Source organism: Dendrobates tinctorius, unplaced genomic scaffold (genome assembly GCF_039654945.1).
Source record: "Dendrobates tinctorius isolate UK_male_01 unplaced genomic scaffold, ASM3965494v1 ptg000094l, whole genome shotgun sequence".
NCBI classification, from domain to species: Eukaryota; Metazoa; Chordata; class Amphibia; order Anura; family Dendrobatidae; genus Dendrobates; species Dendrobates tinctorius.
This window is the reverse complement of record NW_027361762.1, coordinates 11,859,741-11,873,850: the sequence shown is the minus strand read 5'-3', so window position 1 is coordinate 11,873,850 and position 14,110 is coordinate 11,859,741. Positions and strand designations below refer to the sequence as shown.

Genomic DNA, 14,110 nt, shown 5'->3' with positions numbered 1-14,110 from the left:
TCTAACATCCGACCCATACTTTGCTTCGCCCTCTCTGGCTGAATGTCTAAGACCATAGATGGCGACAGCAGGGGAAGGGCCGTATGAGTGTACTTTCATCCAATACTCTACAATGTCTTTGTAGTGGTCATTATCGCAGAACCAGAAAAACCTCAAATAGTTTCTATGTTCTTTTTTGACAAGGAAGCAATGAAACATCTGTTGTATGTCAGCCATGAATGCCACTGCATCTTTGTGGAAGTGAAGAAGTACTCCTAGAAGTTTGTTGTTGAGGTCTGGGCAAGACAAAAAGACATTGTTCAGCGAGACTCCTTCATATCTGGCGCTTGAGTCAAATACTACTCTTATCTGACCAGGTTTCTTAGGATGATACACGCCAAAAATTGGTAGGTGCCAACATTCCTCGGAATCTTGAAGTACAGGTGCAATTTCTGCATGGCCATTCTGAAGTATTTTCTCCATGAAGGTAAAGAAGTGCTCTCTCTTTTCAGGTGCCTTCTGAAAGTTGCGTTTGAGGGAGACAAATCGACTGTAGACAGGTTCTCTGTTGTTGGGTAAGCATTGCCTCTGGGGTTTAAATGGTAGAGGGGCCATCCAACTCTGACTCATCTCTTACCATCTCTCGATCCATGATATCCAAAAATAGTATGTCTTCTATGGACATTGCTACCTTGTTGTCTTCTCTTTTTCTGTGGAAAACTGTACACCCTATGTGATCTTGGTCGCCGTCACATGCGTAGTCTTCACAGGAAGGATCAGCTAACGGACAAGGCAGAGGGGCATTGTGTGGCAACTCTTTTACCAGGAAGCTACCCTTACTTGGCTGGAAGAGAGACGGACATCTAGTTTCAAGAGTATAGGTAAGCTTGCTGTCGACTAGGTCCGGCTTGTGTGCTCCTCCTAGGCAGACATCTCCTATGATGTCCCATCCAAGGTTGTGCCTCTGTGCGTACGGAGCGTTCCTGGAGCCGTTTATACATTCTAAAGCCTTGTGGACTTGTAGTATATCTCTTCCCAGAAGTAGAGCTATTGGGGTTCCTGGATCCAACTCAGGTATCAGGTGGGCTATACGCTTTAGATGGGGGTGATATGTCGCCATTTCCCATAAAGGTATTTCTGACCTGTTGTCAGGAATCTGGTTGCACTCCATGATGGTTGATAATGATAGGCAGGTTTGGCCATCTATGGACTCCACCTTGTATCCTGTTGCTTTTCTCCCCGCCGTCTCAACAGTACTTGAACACATCCTTAGGGTGTAAGGAGAGCCAGGGCCTACAATGCTGAAGTTGTCAAAGAAGATGGACCTGGCTAGAGACCTGTTACTTTGGTCATCCAGAATTGCATATATCTTGAGGGCTTTGTCCTTGTGGCCTGCAGGATAGACTCGGACAATGCAGATTTTTGAACCGGACCTTCCTCCTGTGAGTCCCTTACAGATCTCCAAACATTTAGAGCTGACCTCAGGAGTATCTTCGTCGGTGTCTTTCTGCTTCTCATCATGCTCCTCTGCTTGTGACAATACTTGTGGAGGTGATCCAGGGTGCAAGGCTGTATTGTGATCCATGCTGCTTCATTCTGCACATTTCACGCTGGCTTCACAGTTCCTGGCGAAGTGAGAGGTTGTGGCACAACATTTGAAACAGATGTTGTTCTCCGTGAGGAAACCTTTGCAATCCTCCAAAGACTTCTCCCTGAGGCTCTGCATTTTAGTAGAAGATGTAGTTTCTTGTGTAGAGGACAATGTTTACTGACATCCTGAGTGTCAGGGTCCTGACAGCGCCGGTGTACAGCCTCCGCTAAGCAGGGACTCACCCGCACCGTAGGGACCCCTGGGGACAAGAACAGCCGGAAAATAAAGATGCACAGGACCTGAATGTAGAAGTTTAGCAAGCCGGCACAGGACCTACGGTCATGTGAATGGTCATGTGACTGCAAGGGGGCGGGGCTTAGTGTCCTGCTTTCAAAGAAGGTAGAAAACTCAAAGTCAGGCAAAGCGGGGGTCATGCTCAGTACAGGCAAACGAAGTACAGGAGGGATAAACAGACAGGAGGTCAGACAAAGCAAAAGGTCATACACAAGATATCAGTAAAGTACCAGGGATGAGACAGAACGGATAGTCAAGGCCAAGCAGAGATCAAAACCAAACAGACGTAGAAGGTACCAAGCAGAATCCAAAGCAATATCCAGAGAACAGACCGAGTCGCACACAGAGAATCAAGCAACCAGAACACAGCACAAACACACTCAGGGGTCACCACACAATGCCAAGGGCAAAAGTATAACTGACAGGGGATGGGCGCTTCCTGAGGCTATAAGAAGCCTCCCCAGAACCAATGAGAGGCCACCATAATATGTCCCAGGTGTGCAGGTGAGAGACTGCACTGAGGTCAAAACATTAACCCCAGCAGTGCCGGTCACCCAGCACTGGTATCATGACACTGAGGCTTGCTCTCATCTGGAGGGGGTTTATTCACCTTGTAAGGAGGGCCTGTGGAAACAATGTTAGTTTTGTGGACTGCCACAGTTGTCTTACTTGGTTTGACACCAGGGGCAGTGGAACATGACAGAGTAAAAAAACTAGGGTCATTTCTAATCCTAGATTGTTTGGTGTCAAAATCAACAAATACAGTGAAAGGAGGGAATGATACATTATGATTTTGTTTATACTGTGAGCCACATGTAATCCACTTTTCTTGTAGGTTGTAAAGAAGTTTCTGTACTATCGGATTGACAACCTGAGAGGTGTCTAAGAAAGCCAATCCGGGCAAGTCTCCTTCCTCCTGGGCAACCTGTAACTCATTCAATAAATCACTCAAATCTCTAAGTTTTTTATAACCTTTAGGTCTTATCTTAGGAAAATCATTAATTCTTTTATATAAAGCATTTTCTATGACTTCTACTGTCCCATAGCATTCATCAAGTCTTTCCCACAGTTTGCGTAGACCTGTGTGAGGATGCTTTACATTAATGTCTCTCAGTCTTTTGGCATGCTCGACAGACTCACTTCCGAGCCACTTTACCAGGAGATCTAACTCCTCACTAGAAGAAAGGTCCAGACCTTGAATGGCATTCCGGAACGAGGCTCGCCATGATTGATAGTTCTCAAGTTTGTCAGTGAACTTTACAAGTCCCTTTGTAACCAGTTCTCGGCGGGCAAAGAACTTTGCAAAGTCCTTGGTGGCTCGGTCATTGCTGGTATGAGCCGGTGTTTTACAGTCACGTCTAGTGTGTGGTGTATCACCATACCTGTAAGACACTTCTGACTCCGGATAGTCTTTGGGGTACCTTCTCGGTGAAGAAGGTGGCTTTTTAAGGTGGGATGGGAGCAGTACCTTCTGCTCAGTGGAATGATAGCAGCGGTCGAAATCTCTGCGCTAGATGTCTCCTCGCCTATGGTAGTGAAACTCAGGGTTGGGTCACTGGTAATCGGCATAGGCTGCTCGATATGATGCGTCAGGGCTGTCATCCACTCCAGAATGTTGACGGACGTACTCTGCGATGCACTGTGCTGGATCTTGCTGCTCTAGATCTGGTCTGGGAATCCTGCTGCGTCTCTCAGAATCAGGATTCTTCATAGCTTTCAAACAATCAGCCTTAGCTATCGCAGCTGCTGTCTCTTTGTCTGCCGCAAGTCTTTCTCTCTCTGCCTGCAAACGTGCGGCTTCCGACTGTTGCTTTGTTTGTCTCAGCTTTAGATGCATCTCTCGTTCAGCGAAGGAGGATCTTGCTTTCGCCACATCAGCCTCGGCATGAGCAATAGCAGCGAGCTCTGCTATTGACAACATGCCAGAATTTGCTCGTGACCTCGTTTTGAGTGAGGATGTGCTGTTTCGAGACATTGTGCGTTTAGCTGCGTACTGCTGATTATATTGGCAAGAAACTGAGTCTATGCGTGGAGGGCTTCCGCGTGGCAGGAATGATGAAGCGCTTGATGGTGGGCTGCACTCTCGGTACTTGTGACTGTATGGCGGCCGCTGCAGTATCACCAGTCAGTGCAGTGTGGGTACAAGCGGCTCCTTATGTCGTATTCACTATCGCAGGCGTCTAGCATCAGTTTTACTGGGCCCTGGACTTTTGCCCCCTGCGGCTGTATGGCAGCTGCTGTAGTACCCGTATGCGGAGCAGTCTGGTTGATAGCATTCCCCTACAGCCTGAATTCACTATTGCAGGCATCTAGCATCTGTTTTACTGTTCTGTCTTCATACACGTTGACACGGTGTGCAATTCAGCATACAGCATAAACCACCTTTCATCTTCCAAAATAAGCAGACCATTCTCTGTAGTCTAACTTGTTTATTGGTGAAGAGTATAGAACATGCGGTAAAACTATTAAGAATACAAATGACATAGCTAAGTATTGGGCAGATGATCACACAGCTAACACAAATTACAAGAAGTATCCAGTGTGAAAACTTTACATAGAAACACACAGGTGTCTAATTACATCTACTGAGCACTGGCTGCTGTAAAGTTAATAACATCTCTGTAACACTGCATTGCAATAAAAAATGTTAATCTTACCAGATATTCTTTACCAGGATAACAAACTCAAGTTGGGGAGTTACAGGAGGACCGGTAAACAACATGCGTCCTATGATATACACAGAAGAAAAATGGCACCTTCTTTATCCCAGAATACATTGCTCCATTCCCACAATGCATTGCTTCAATCCCACAGTGCATTGCTTTTGTTAAAGTCACAGACTGTAAATGCCATCAAGACACAGCTATAAATTCAGCCACTACTAGATGGTGCTAACTAAACCAGAATGATATAAACATATTTGCCCTGTATTCAGAGGGCATAACAACCCCGAAGGCCCCCATGGCCATACTGGATCTGGGGGCCTGCAGGGAGGAGACCCTCGGTGCAGCATGAGCACATTGCACTGCTCCGAGGGTCCAGGGAAGCACGCAGGGAGCCCCTCCCTGTGTGATTCTTCCATGTGCCCCCGTACACTGCGATTATGTTTGATCGCAGTGTGCCAGGGGTTAATGTGCCGGGGGCGGTCTGCGATAGATGTACTATTCCATCCTTGGGACTTAGTTCCCAGGTCACATGGACGGCTGCAATGAAACAAAGAGTGAAAAATTTAAAAGGTTCTGAATACTTTCCTTACCCACTGTATGTTGGGGTGGACACCACTCAGTTTTTGTAGACTACAGCCACAGGCTAGTACTTTGTAAGTGTAAATCAGCTTTTGCAATGGAACTTTTTTTTACAAATATACAGTATACAGTTGTGGCTAAAAGTATTGACACCCCTGCAGTTCTGTCAGATAATACTCAGTTTCTTCCTGAAAATGATTGCAAACACAAATTCTTTGGTTTTATTATCTTTATTTAATTTGTCTTAAATGAAAAAACACAAAAGAGAATGAAGCAAAAAGCAAAACATTGATCATTTCACACAAAACTCCAAAAATGGGCCAGACAAAAGTATTTGCACCCTCAGCCTAATACTTGGTTGCACAACCTTTAGCCAAAATAACTGCGACCAACCGCTTCCGGTAACCATCAATGAGTTTCTTACAATGCTCTGCTGGAATTTTAGACCATTCTTCTTTGGCAAACTGCTCCAGGTCACTGATATTTGAAGGGTGCCTTCTCCAAACTGCCATTTTTAGATCTCTCCACAGGTGTTCTATGGGATTCAGGTCTTGACTCATTGCTGGCCACCTTAGAAGTCTCCAGTGCTTTCTCTCAAACCATTTTCTAGTGCTTTTTGAAGTGTGTTTTGGGTCATTGTCCTGCTGGAAGACCCATGACCTCTGAGGGAGACCAAGTTTTCTCACACTGGGCCCTACATTATGCTGCAAAATTTGTTGGTAGTCTTCAGACTTCATAATACCATGCACACGGTCAAGTAGTCCAGTGCCAGAGGCAGCAAAGCAACCCCAAAACATCAGGGAACCTCCACCATGCTTGACTGTAGGGACCGTGTTCTTTTCTTTGAATGCCTCTTTGTTTCTCCTGTAAACTCCATGTTGATGCCTTTGCCCAAAAAAGCTCTACTTTTGTCTCATTTGACCAGAGAACATTCTTCCAAAACGTTTTAGGCTTTTTCAGGTAAGTTTTGGCAAACTCCAGCCAGGCATTTTTATGTCTCAGGGTAAGAATTGGGGTCTTCCTGGGTCTCCTACCATACAGTCCCTTTTCATTCAGATGCCGACGGATAGTAGGGGTTGACACAGTTGTACCCTCGGACTGCAGGGCAGCTTGAACTTGTTTGGATGTTAGTCGAGGTTCTTTATCAAATATCCGCACAATGTTGCGTTGAAATCTCTTGTCAATTTTTCTTTTCCATCCACATCTAGGGAGGTTAGCCACAGTGCCATGGGCTTTAAACTTCTTGATGACACTGCGCACGGTAGACACAGGAACATTCAGGTCTTTGGAGATGGACTTGTAGCCTTGAGATTGCTCATGCTTCCTCACAATTTGGTTCCTCAAGTCCTCAGACAGTTCTTTGGTCTTCTTTCTTTTCTCCATGCTCAATGTGGTACACACAAGGACACAGGACAGTGGTTGAGTCAACTTTATTCCATGTCAACTGGCTGCAAGTGTGATTTAGTTATTGCCAACACCTCTTAGGTGCCACAGGTAAGTTACAGGTACTGTTAATTACACAAAGAAGCATCACATGATTTTTCGAACAGTGCCAATACTTTTGTCCACCCTCATTTTTATGTTTGGTCTGGAATTATATCCAGTTTGGCTTTAGGACAATTCTTTTTGTGTTTTTTCATTTAAGACAAATTAAATGAAGATAATAATACCAAAGAATTTGTGTTTGCAATCATTTTCAGGAAGAAACTGAGTATTATCTGACAGAATTGCAGGGGTGTCAATACTTTTGGCCACAACTGTATATTGTTGTATCTCTACCCCTTGATGCATATGACTTATGTACAATAGAGCCATAATTAAATGTACAGCATCGCATCTATTTATATAATTGCCTTGTAATGTTTTCATTTCCTGTTCTGTCCAGATGTCAGCATATCCCAGAATTCCAAGCGAAGGAAGTTCACCGACCGCCATATTGGGACACCCAAGTGATGGGTGACTCAATATGAAAACTGCTGCTGGTACCAACCTATTGCATGGTGCCACCAGCGGAACACCATTGCTCCACACACACACACACACACTCTATATGCCATACGCACCACACACACACGCACTCACACATTCACACATTCACACTCACACACTCACGCAGCCTCTTGCATGGTACCACCAGCGGAACACCGTCACACTGCGCCTGCGCGAATTCCACGCAGGCGCAGTGAATCATTCAGCTGATCCAAGCGGCAAATGCGCGACGTGTCTACAGGCAGAGGAAGCCGGTCACAATAAAGGGGTTTTCCCATGAGCAATTCATTACAGCAGGAGATAGCAGAGGATGCATTTTGTGAGGTAAACTATTTCACTGACTGTTTTTAAACAATATTTTACCTCACAAAATGTATCCTCTGCGATGTCCTGCTGTAATGTCAGTATTGTCTTTTGTTTCCTCCCCTGCCCAGGAGCTGTGGTACGTTCTGTACACGGTCAGACACAGGGGTGAGAGAGACAGTGCACAAGGGGGAGATAGCTGAAATGGGACAGCACATGAGGAGAGAACACATCACAGGAAGGAGAGAGACAGCCAACAAGGGGGATAGCACATGGGGTAGACAGGTCAAAGAAGAGATCACAGACGGGAGAAGTCAGCACATGGGGAAAGAGAGAGTAGATAGGTGGGTGAGCACATGGGATGGAAAGATTTTCAACGCTGCAAAGCCTGCCCCCATTGTAACATTACCGCACTCACGATTCGATAGCATCAGGCCTCCATCTAGTACTTTTATATATCTGTGGGAACCTATTACTACTGTATATGGAAATAAGACATGCGCCCATCTTATTACATTTTTGGGTGTGCACCTTTTTCAATACCTGTGGATACCTGTTACCTCCTTGTTCCCCAATAAAATGTTTTATTTCTAATATACATTGTGCTGTATGGATTCTGTTGGTTGGATTGGCCTCCAGCATCAGTCAAAAGCAAATGTCACAACATTATTACCAGCAACAGAATGAGATATCATGTTAAAGGTAAGCATATGGTAAAGTTTTCTGTTTCTTATGTTGGACATCTTTGGGTGGTGGTGAGAGGACAAAGTGAAATAACTCAAATATTAAAAATAGTAAAAAATGACTTAAAAAATTCTATTGAATTTTGCTAAGTTTAACTCCATACCGTTGCTTTTCCGATTTGGATTTTCTAGAACGCTTTTCACATCATTTTCTTTCAAGATTTCTCTGAAGTTGAGGGCACCAGTAAAAAAAGACACAGGCAACTCTAAGGAACTAATGTACCTGTCATAAAAGTAGAGAGCACTGATTAATATAATTTTTTTTCAAAATTGTTAAAGCAACCCTCCAGTTCTACACACAAATTTCACAATACATTCTTAATGTAAAGTTAAAATAGCATGCCCTTCTGGTGCTTTAACAGTCGGAGGCACAAATTCCCTACTCTCAGAGCATTAATGTTGCACTGGTTCATTTAAGAGCAGAGGGATTGCGTCCCAGTCAAAGCATACTGTGCATAGAGTAATTTACGGAGTGGGCAGGCATTTTACCTAACTGAAGATAAAATCAGTGGAACCACAACAGTAAGGCCATTTTCATGTTTTTCTGGTGCATGGTCCATTATTTTTCACAGATCATGATCCATTACAATGAATATGAAAAATAAACAGAGATATGCCATCCTTTCATCCAAGTTGTATACTTGACAAATCAAGTCAATGGCCCTGGGAAATAAAATGGATAGTACATAGATGACATACCACCGGTCATAGAGCTGTGACTTCAATGCTGTCAGATGACCGCAGCTGTGACTGAAGGTAAAAAGTTTACCTCCGATACAGGTGTCAGCTGATGAGACTTCTACTCCCATCAGCCTATACCTGCTGCACAGAGGCGTAGCTAGGGTTTTGGTTCGGGGGGGCAAAACTTCTGAGTGGGCCCCCAACCAGGTAACCTTGATTACAACTCGGTGACGCACTATAATAGTGGAGGAGAACCTCAGCAGAGGACCGCACTGTTGCTGAATATAATTTCTAAATAAAGACCAATATTGATATTACCGCCATATAGTGAGTGGGTAGATACCTGTCCTACACAACATACCGTATAAGAGATTACAGCACAGTTACAGATGGTAACTTACAGCTGACGTTCTTTCTGATGGAATCGTTCACTTTTCCATCTGGCCCAGACCAACATGACAACTTCTTCCAGCCAGAACTCGTCTGCAGAGATTACAACAAAGATTCATTTCATGTCTCATATTTTCAGCACTGTCACCAACGGGACTACTCCCTACCTGCACAAACCCCTTACCCTGCTGATACCCCAATGCTGATACCCCAATGCTGAGCCGCTGCTGCTGTATGTGGCCCTTTAACTCTACCTGCTGTGTGGTTCTCTGTGCCCTCTAAATTCTAAAGCAACTCTCGAAAACAGTGCCCATATTTTGTCCCCTAGAAAGTAATAGCGCCATTTGTGCCCCTTTGACAGTCACAGTTACCTGAGTTCCCTATAACAATAAGTGCCCACTTTATATTTAATAATGTCATGAGTCTCCCCCCCTGTACAGCTCCCCTATACACTGTATGATGCTCTCATAAACAGTCTAATCCCCCCTCACTGCATATATACTGACCACTTATTATTCCCCAAATTGTTTGATAGCTCCAACACTGTAATCTCCACACTGTATGATGGCCCACTAGATAGCCTCCATATAGTATAATGTGCCAGACAAGTTCACTATAGTCCTCAATATAGTATAATGCACTCCCCATAGGCAGACCCTATAGAATAATGCAGCCCTTTATATAATGCACCCCATAGGCAGCCTCATAAAAATTAAATCCAAAACTCACCTTTCCTCCTGGTTTCTTCACTGCTGCGAGCTCCCGCACATCTCCGGACTGTAGGCTCCGAGTAGTGACGTCATTGCGACCCCCTGTCAGTGTTGGCGTTAGTGACATCAGAAGCTGATGGGAGAGGGAGCGTAATGCTCCTTCTCTCATCAATGTAGTCAGCTGAAATGGCATCCAGCCAACACAGTTGATTTTGCAATGACAGGTGGGGCCCCTGCGCCTGCTCAAGGGCCCCATAGCGGCCGGGTGGCAGAGCAGGGAGATAGATTCTGCCTGATCTGCCGCAGAATGTAACACTATTGGCGTGCTGTGGGTGGGTCCCCTCAAAGCGCTGGTCCCGGGGTGACCTCCCTCCCCCCTGTAGCTCATCACATTGTAGGATTCACTCCAACAATAAGTCACCTGCATTACTGATACTAATATATTATATCACACTAGTAAAATGTTATGCCACTAACAATCGCTGTATAGAAAAACACTATTCCACAGCTATTTGTCATCAAGCACTAACTGCTGCTATGGCACTACAAGTGCCAGACTTAACTTCCCAGTAGGAGCACTCTGGGAGCAGCAAACAATAGTTAGGGTGTGTGCACACGTTGTGGATTCTGCTGCGGATCCGCAGTGGATTTTGCACTGCGGATCCGCAGCAGTTTCTGCTGCGTTGTACAGTACAGTCTATGAGAAATGAAAAACACAGTGCACATGCTGCGGATTTTCTTCAGATTTAAATCTGCAGTATGTCAATTCTTTGTGCGGAATCCGCAGCGTTTTGACACCTGCTCCATTATAAGAATCCGCAGGGGTAAAAACGCAGGGGAAATCCGCACAAAATCTGCACTAAATCCGCAGGTAAAACGCAGGTCATTTAACCTGCGGATTTACCTGTGGATTTGGCCAAATCCGCACAGAAAAATCCGCAGAGTAATCCACAACGTGTGCACATACCCTAATCCTCTAGGACTCGCTGTCAGCCTGGTAACGGATAGGTTAATAATTACACGCCAGCACAAACAGCGAGATAAGGTGACCGATACACTGGCTTAACCCTCCCTCTGCCTGCCAGGGAGGATGCGCCGCTTTCTCTGCACAGCTCAATGACTGCAACCAGCAGTGCGATCTCTAGTTTGCACTTTTCCTGGTTTTCTCTCAGTCCCAAAGTGCAGTAAATTCCCAGGCCAAGACAAAGCATCGCCATATAGCATATCAGTGACCGCTGCAAAGTGCCTGCAAACTATGTAACACGTAAGGAGAGCATCATGTAATGAATATTACACCCAAATAGCAGTAAGTTGTATGTATAAATTATATCCAAAGCAACAGATTAGACACTTCAAATAGTAATTAACATAGATACTCATCAATTCCCATGCTGTGTGCAGCATGTCCACTGGTACTGGAGCAGCACGCTCCTCAGCTTTCAGGCTCCTCTCAGTCAGAAGCAATCAAGTGCAGAGCAGACAGTGAACTCAGCTCACAGGCAGAGGCAGAGCCCCCTGCGTCCAGGCTGCTACTGGAGCTGATGACTTCTCTGCAGCAGGGAGCTTTCAAGGAGAGCGTGCTCAGCCAGGATTGGGTGAATGACCTCCCCTCCTTTCTCCTCTGCAGAAGAGCGGTCAAATGACTCACTCCCTGCTGCAGCATGTAATTGTATCGGCGTGATCTGCACGCCGATATAGTTACATAGCATAGCTCGGGTGGGCCCCATCAGAGCGAGGGGCACGGGGCCACCGCCCCCTCTGCCCCCCCCCGGTAGCTACGCTACTGCTGCTGCACTAATAGCAGCAAGAGTAGGCGGCAGCTGATGGGAGTATTCATCAGTCAGCGCCTGCGCTAAAAATAATTTTTATATTTTTTTAAATGATGCAGGGTTCCCCTGTATTTTTGATAACCAGCATGGCACAACTGACAGCTGCGAGCTGAATCCCACAGCTGTCAGCTTTAGCATGGGTGGTTACTGGTTACCAATTTTGGAGAGGTCCCTATGACATTTAAATAAATAATTAAAAAAAACTGTGGGGTTCACCCCATTTCTTACAACCAGCCTTGCTAAAGAAGACAGCTGGGGGCTTGTATTCTTAGGCTGGTAAGGGGCCATGGATATTGGCCCCCCCAGCATAAGTATAGCAGCCCACAGTCGCCCCAGAAAAAGTGCATCCATTAGATGCACAAATTCTGGTGCTTTACCCAACTCTTCCCACTTGACCTGTGGCGGTGGCAAGTGGGGTTCATATTTGTGGGGTTGATGTCACCTTTTTATTACCAGGTGACATCAAGCTACTGCTTAATTATGGAGAAGAGTCTATAAGACGCTTATGCATTACTAATCCTATAGTTATATTGTAAATAAACACACAGTCAGAATAAAGTCCTTTAATCTACATTCATCAGGCAGGTGCCGGCGGAAGTGCCTGCGCTGTAGCATGATACAATGGATAATTTGCATGTATTCATTTAATTTAGTCATATAGTTTTGCTAGAGAAAAAAATGGCTCCATCAAATGCACAGTAGCGGCCACCATTTTGATTAAGATAGTTTTATTGGAAATAAAAAAATAAAAAATTATTTGACTAAATCAAATGAATACATGCATATTATCCATTATATCATGCTACTGTGCAAGCACCCCCACCACCAGCCTGATTAGGCTGGTTTCACATTCGCGTTAAAACGACGCTGCGCACTGCGTCGTTAAGCCCCGCCCCGATCCGGCTCCCTGCCCGCCCCATCCGGGATCACCGCCTACTTTCGCATTTGCACGCATGCGATCGGCGCACCCTATCTTTAGCATAGGGTGCGCAGATCATGCGCTGCCAGTGTGAAAGTAGCGTGCTGTGCACTTTTGACGGTGCGCCGTGCGCGCCGAAATGCAGCATGTTGCACTTCGGCGTGCACGGCGCACCGTCAAAAGTGCGCAGCACGCTACTTTCACACTGGCAGCGCATGATCTGCGCACCCTATGCTAAAGATAGGGTGCGCCGATCGCATGTGTGCAAATGCGAAAGTAGGCGGTGATCCCGGATGGGGCGGGCAGGGAGCCGGATCGGGGCGGGGCTTAACGACGCAGTGCGCAGCGTCGTTTTAACGCGAATGTGAAACCAGCCTTATTAGGGCTGGCGGAACGCACCAAATTATAAAATAATAGTAGGTGCGTTCGCAGCCTGGGGTCCACCGTGCAGAGGTGGTATACTGCTGCTAGGTAAAGGCGGAAGTATAAAGCGGTGTGGAAAGGTCACACTTGGGTTGTGTCACCTCGTGTGAACAGGAGCGAACTCTGTTAACTCTCAGAGCCACACTACCACTGAACATAAATCATAGTATTATCAAGGAAAAATAACCCATTAATAAATAGTAAAACAAATACACTTATATATATAAATTACCAACCAATGGGATATAATTTATACAGACCTAGAGGACAATCGCAAGGAAATATATAAAATATATAGAAAAAACATGAAGGCCATCTAGCCGAAATGTGCGTTGGGGAGGGCACACTTGGGTGGACTCACTTTACTGACCAGTCTGAAGGTAATATGACGTTGTGTGTATATTTTGTGTTTAACTTGTTGTTAGCACTTACCATGAGTGGTGGCTGGTTCCACAGCCTATGTTAGTGCTGTCTAGCCCGGATTAGGGGTCATTATGACTGGTTACTAACATTTTCTACATTTGGGATTATGATGCATGTTCTAATTTTGTATGATATACTTGTAATACTATGTATATTCCCATGTCCTGACACCATTGTGTGCCCTATTGTTTTTGCCCATGTACCTTTTATGGTCATCATTGTCTCACTTCCCCCCTTTTTTGATTATCCTGATATACTTGAATAAAATTGTTTACAAATTTGCTAAATCTGTATTGGACTTCCTTTTTTCGCTGTTTTTTCTATATATTTTATACACTGAACATAAATGCCAGGGCCTGTTTAGCTCACAGAGCCCGGCTAAAGAACGCGCACAGAAAGCGGCCACAGAACTCTACCCCAAGGACACGGGGTTAGAGTCCCTCTAGGCCCTCTGAGCGCGCGGCGTCGCTGCCACGAACGCTGCTATAGACGCTGGCAATGGAGTGTGGAGCACGTGCACTGAGGCATGCCAAGTCACTGATGATGCCTAAAGCCTGATTCAGACTCTGACCTACCTACACCTAAGCCTGG

The 14,110-nt window shown here is 45.4% G+C and overlaps 1 protein-coding gene across 1 annotated transcript in view; it reads right to left on the bottom strand.

The window, feature by feature from the left end:
* Nucleotides 1-14,110, bottom strand: part of GUCY2C (guanylate cyclase 2C) — a 1,090,166-nt gene that overhangs the window by 920,000 nt on the left and 156,056 nt on the right. The window contains exon 5 of the mRNA XM_073586670.1: nucleotides 8,249-8,367. Coding sequence (XP_073442771.1) covers nucleotides 8,249-8,367 — 119 coding nt within the window. The remainder of the gene's footprint in view (nucleotides 1-8,248; nucleotides 8,368-14,110) is intronic.